Source organism: Odocoileus virginianus, chromosome 30 (genome assembly GCF_023699985.2).
Source record: "Odocoileus virginianus isolate 20LAN1187 ecotype Illinois chromosome 30, Ovbor_1.2, whole genome shotgun sequence".
Taxonomy (NCBI): domain Eukaryota; kingdom Metazoa; phylum Chordata; class Mammalia; order Artiodactyla; family Cervidae; genus Odocoileus; species Odocoileus virginianus.
Window position 1 is genome coordinate 19,953,686 of NC_069703.1, and position 6,047 is coordinate 19,959,732.

At 44.7% G+C, this 6,047-nt stretch overlaps 1 protein-coding gene across 1 annotated transcript in view; it reads right to left on the reverse strand.

The window, feature by feature from the left end:
- Positions 1 to 5,320, reverse strand: part of MREG (melanoregulin) — a 68,788-nt gene extending 63,468 nt beyond the window's left edge. Inside the window, exon 1 of the mRNA XM_070458619.1 lies at positions 5,131 to 5,320. Coding sequence (XP_070314720.1) covers positions 5,131 to 5,225 — 95 coding nt within the window. The 5' untranslated portion in view covers positions 5,226 to 5,320. The remainder of the gene's footprint in view (positions 1 to 5,130) is intronic.
- Between the last annotated feature and the right edge of the window lie 727 nt (positions 5,321 to 6,047).

Genomic DNA, 6,047 nt, shown 5'->3' on the forward strand with positions numbered 1-6,047 from the left:
TTTCCTGGACAGAAGAAGAAACTAAGGTTCAAGGAAGTTATGAGACTTCCCCAAAGTCCCACAGACAATTAATAGTTGTGTCAAAGACTCAGGTCTCCTAACTCCCCCTGGCTTGGCTCTCAAGGTCAGGTTGCTCCTGCATCCAGGTAGAAGAATTAAGCTAAGGAGGGACATAGAAGAAAGGAGAAAAGGAGAAAAGAGTCACAATGGGCAGGAGCTAAGGCTAGTGACATCTACCAGTGTCTAGGATATAAACACTATCAGTTAAATTTGGAAACCGTTTGGTAGCTTTCTGAATTTTCTGCAATGCAAGGCATAAACTCTGAAGTCAGACATGGATTCAAATTCTGACTCTCCTACTTACCAATTGTGACTGTGAACTAATTATTTAAACACTCTAAGCCCTGAGTTCCTTACCTATAAAATGGGGAATAAATAACCTATTTCATCTGGTCACTGCTGCTGTTCGGTGGCTAAGTCGTGTCTGACTCTTTGGGACCTCGTTAACTAATTAACTACAGCACGCCAGGCTTCCCTGTCCACTATCTCCCAGAGTTTGCTCAAACTCATGTCCGTTGAGTCGATGATGGCATCCAACCATCCCACCCTCTGTCACCCCCTTCTCCCCTTGCCCTCAATCTTTCCCAGCATCAGGGTCTTTTCCAGTGAGTCAAGTCTCCACATCAGGTGGCCAAAGTATTAGAGCTTCTGCTTCAGCATCAGGACTTCCAATGAATATTCAGGGTTGATTTCAATCTTTAGGATTGACTGGCTTGATCTCCTCTGCAGTCCAAGGGACTCTCAAGAGTCTTCTCCAGCACCACAGTTCAAAAGCATCAATTCTTCAGTGTTCAGCCTTCTTTATGGTCCAACTCTCACATCCACAGATGACAACGGTAAAAAACTGGAGTTTGCTCAAATTAATGTCCACTGAGTCAGTGATGCTATCTAACCATCTCATCCTCCGCCACCCCCTTCTCCTTTTGCCTTCAATCTTTCCCACAGTGACAGAAGAGAGAATGCATGGCTTTTAATCTTTCCCATAGCGACAAATGACAGAATGCATGTAAAAAACCTTATACAATAGCACAATACAGTATGCGCCATTTATATAAGCTTAAGAATGCTAAACACAGATTCAGTGTAGAGGTTACTTATGCAGGGCAAGGATGATGCAGCCATGGATGGATACACAGGGGGGGTTCCACTCTTCTGTTAATTTTTTTTTTAAGATGGGTGCTGGTATGTGGGTATCTGCTCTGTTATTCTTTATAACATTTTGTTCCAAATATATTTTTTAAAATTTACGCATAGGAAGAAATTAATAAATTAACAGCCATTATAATTTTTATTAATCAAAAAGTATTTAATTCAGTTCTGACTCCATGTGGAAGACTGTGCTGGACACATTAGGGGATGCTAAAGTAGTAAGATTCATCCCCCCCCAATCTAGATTAGAATCTACAGTCTGATAGGGGTCACAGTCCCCACCTTACAAGTGAAATAATACCAGGGAGAGTGCAGTAAGGGACTTAAGAGGTAAACAGAAAAAAGAGAGACACCATAACTGTCTGGGGAGACTTTCTAAGACTTCATCATATAGGCAGCAACTGAAATGGACCTTATCCAAGTAGAATCTTCAGCAGTAGAGCAAACAAAAAGATGTCTGGCTAACAATTACGCCACTAACAGCAACACCAGAAGGGAAACCAGCATGATTAGATGGATCACAGGCACAGAGATGAGAAAATGTGAAATCAGGGGCCAGAGAGAAGGAAATGGGAAATCAGGCCCGGATGGTCAGCGTAGGGGCACTCCGTGTACACCGAGAGAAGAGCAGCAGATTTCTTTCTCTTGTAACTTTCAAGAGAAGAGTTCTCATGGAATCATGCAGGGAAAGAACCAGATCTCATGCTGAGTGGGAGGTGAAGGAGGAGGTGGGGGTACAACCGACTGCACTTTAAAGACATCTGCGCCCGACACGAGGGAAAGCAGAGGATGCCCGCTAAAGAAAACAGCAACATGGGGATGAATTTATAGTCAGGGGCAGCTCCAGCATACTTCGAGAGAAAGGGCAAAGAAAGAACTCATGGGAAAGAGAAAAATATAGATGCAAGCCAGAAAAGTGACAGCCATTCCCTTTAGGGACAGAATTCCAGAAAAAGCAAACAGAGCAAGATCAAACACACAGGGACTTTCCTGGTGGTCCAGTGGTTAAAAATCTGCTTTGTGGGAGACACCCGTTGGGTTCCTGGTCAGGGAACTGGAATCGCACATGCTGTGGGGCAGCAAAACCCATGCGCTGCCACAACTCCCAAGTCTGTGTGCCACAACTGAGGCTCAACGTAGCCAAATAAATAAGTAGATATTTTTTAAAAACCTCAAGTGGCAATCTCAGATTGGCATAGGAGCTGAGTTTAAAAACTAGTTTTGCTGAACTAATGAGATTCCCTGGTCTGTTTTGGAAAAGGACTGCAGGTGACCATGTGCACAAATGACAAACGTCTTCCTTCCAACCATATCTCTTCCAGCACTATTGCCTTGGGGTATGAAATAAAGCTTGATAACCACTGTTTTATGATGGAATAAAGGATTCAGCTGAGGGCAGGCAGTGTCTGTATAAAATCTTCTTTTTATAAATGAAAAAAAATGACATGAAGAATGAAGTTCTTAATAAAATAAAAATTAAGACCATCTGGCCATCTGACTTCACCACGTCAAGATTTCAAACCAGCCACTTTGGAAAACAGCCTGGCAGCAACTCAGAAAGTTAAAATGTAAATTTACTATGTGACCTAGCAATTCCACTTGTAGGTATATACCCAAGAGAATCAAAAACGTATGTCCACACAAAAATTTGTACACTAATGTTCACAGAAGCATTATTTTAAAAGCCAAAAAGTGGAAACCACCCCAATATCTATCAATTGATAAATAGAATGTAAAACATCTATACACTGGAATATTATCCAACGATAAAAAGAGTTAAGTACTGATAAACATACAACATAGATGAAACTTGAAAATATTATGCTAAGTGAAAGTAGTCAAATGCAAGAGGCCACATATTGAAGGATTCCGTTTATACAAAATGTCCAGAATAAGTAAATCTCTAAAGACAAAAAGTAGATTCGTGGTTGACTGCAGGCCTAGGGGATGGCAGGGGGTGGGCAGGGAGGGGAGGGCAGCAAGTGACTGCCAATGAGTATAGTGCTTCTTCTTGGAGTGACGAAAAATGTCCGGAGTTAAAGGGTGTTGATGACTGCACAGCTTTGTGAATGTATTAAAAAGCAGTGAACTTCACATTTAAAAAAGATTTCAATCTAGACCTTCTAATGACTTGGGCAGGAAAGAACATGCAGGTATCTATACACTGCATCCCTTTGAGGTACATACTATTACCATTCCCATTTTACAGATGAGGAAATTAAAGCACAAAAAAAGTTTCATAACTTGTGCCAGGTCACCCAGGCTGGAATTTAACCCCAGGAAATCTGGCTCCTACGCACTATGCTATTCTGCTCCAACTGACTCTAAAGTCTTAAAATCACTTGCAAATTTGCTGATTTACAGTGTAAACCAAGGCAGAAGAGGGTTGAGATTTTAAAACAACCAAAACTATTACCTTAAATAGCAATTCCCAAAAGAATACTGGAAAGACCCAAGGCTCTGAGAATGAGACCAAGCTGAAGGCTGTTATTTCATGTTACTATGAATATTGACAAATTAAGGGCATAATCCAAACCTGAAATTCCAGATTGCTATCCACTATTCTAAGACTACGGGAAGATTACTGGGTTTCTCCCTGCCCACAACAATCTAATAATCGAAGTGGGAATACCATTGCAGGAGCAAACAAAAACATTCTGTATGGTGTGTATATTACACACAAAACAAACAGGACATACAAGTTTACATATACATGTGCTCACTAAACTGTGAGAGGCAGACAGCAAGTTTAGCTAAACTTAGGGTTTAGCTAAGTCATAGGAGAGAAAGATGAATAAGGACGAAAAAATCAAAGAAGACTGTTTGAGGGGGACTTGAAAACTGGCATTTAAGAAGGGGCAGGAAGAATAAAGGTCACCACTTGAAACAAGCTTGGAGGTAATAAGAAGCTTAGATTGTTCCTAGCGCAGTAAGGATGCCTGTCTGATTAAATCAAAGAGTGCACAATGTGTAATATACTGGAAAACAGGAGTGGACAGGAGGGAAGGGGTTATGTAAGATCTCAAAAGCCAAGGGGAGTGTTTGGACTTGACAGAGTAAGAAAAGGTAAATTGTGTTTTTACAAAGTTGTGAAAGCTTTATCATATTAGTTGCATATTTCATAAGAAACACTGGCTTCCATGTTCTCCCCTACGCAACCCTGGAATTTTGCCTCATCTACTAGTTCCTAATTTCATTTTAAATATTTTGTTTCTACCCTACTTACCCCCAAGTCATGCCGAAATGAAACCTTAATTTCAGCAGAGTCAAGATATAAAATAATTGCTTACAATCACAGCCAAGAACAAAGCTGTGTTGTACGGTCCCTTCACAAAGGCACTTAGCACATTGCTAACGTGCATTAATTTCCTCCCATTTAATAGCTTAATCTGTCATGAATCAACGTTCCAGTGTCCCTTGAGAAAAATATGTTACTTTTTTTAATGTGAAAAATATTTCCTTGCTCTCCGTCACTGTAAATGTCTTCTCTTCCTAACAAAATTGAATGATAAGGTATCCAACTTTTTTCCTGGGTGAAAGAAATTCACAGTCGCCCACTTCACTGAAACATGCCTATGTAACAGACAATCACAGTTGTATTTAATAGGACCTCTGTGCAAACTTCTCTCCGGTAGTTCTCTACCCGGGGAACTGCACCCGAGCTCTTGCCGTTTCCCACACGCATCTTCTTGGGTCTCAGGCGCCTCCAAGGATTCGTGCATTCTGGCAAAAACTTTACCAAGGAACAACCCCCAAGGAGCAGGATCTTCTTGAAGGAACCAAGGGGCTTAGTCTGTGCCTCCGTGTGAGCTTAAAACAGGCGCACCTCCCCAGCTCGGACGAGCACACGGGTACCCCGAGTCCGTGGTGCCCGGCGGCAGCCAGGGAGCCCCAGATCACGGCCGGGGCGCGCGCACCCACCTGACCAGAGGCTCCTTCTCCGGCACGGCGGGCTCCTCCAGGCACTTGGAGGGGCAGCAGCAGCACGCGGTCCTCAGCCAGTCCCTCAGCCCCATGGAGAGCGAGGTGCCCCGCCGGCGCCGGGAGACTCGGGGCGAGCCGCGGCGGCGAGCGAGCGCGGCTGGGGCGCGGCCACCCGACCGGCGTCCAGGTGCGGGGACAGTGGCGGCCGGGGCGTCGCGGGCCGGTCCGTGCGCATCCCGCCGCGGCCGGGGACGCGGGCGAGGCGGGAGGCGCCTCCACGGCCCCGAAGCTGCGGAGCCGCGCGCTTTCCTCCACTTGGGTTTTGTTTGGGGCGCGGGTTTCGTTGGGGCTTTTCTTCTCGCTCTTTAATTCCCCGGGCGCAAATTGGGGCGCATGCGTCCCCGAGACGCTCCGCTGCTGCCCTCTAAGGAGGAAGCCGGGACTCCAGCCGCCAGATGGCAGATTCCGAGGGCGCAGCTGGGGATGGGGCTGGGGGAAGGAGGAGCCCGCCCCCGAGTCACAGAGCACGAGGCTGGGCTGGATCTATTCATACGTTTTATTGGCTTCACTCCCCGAGGAAATAAAAGGTCCTCCTTCCCGCCCCCACCCCTTGCCTTCAAAGCAGAGGTTAGGGCATATTTTTAGCGTGTCAGCACCACACAGGGTAAAAGTTAGAAAAAATGGATTCATTCTTTATAGAAGTGAGTTTTTTAAGTACTCTGTTCACAACGAACTTTAAAATGTCTTCAAGTCTCCCAGCCCTTGAATAATTTTCTCAAAAAAAAAAAAAAAAAAAAAAAGGCAACCTCTGTCATTAGCTTTTTGACTTCCCCAGTAGCTCAGTGGTAAAGAATCCGCCTGCCAGTGCAGGAGAGGCTGGAGAGGCAGGTTGGATTCCTGAGTCAGGAAGATCC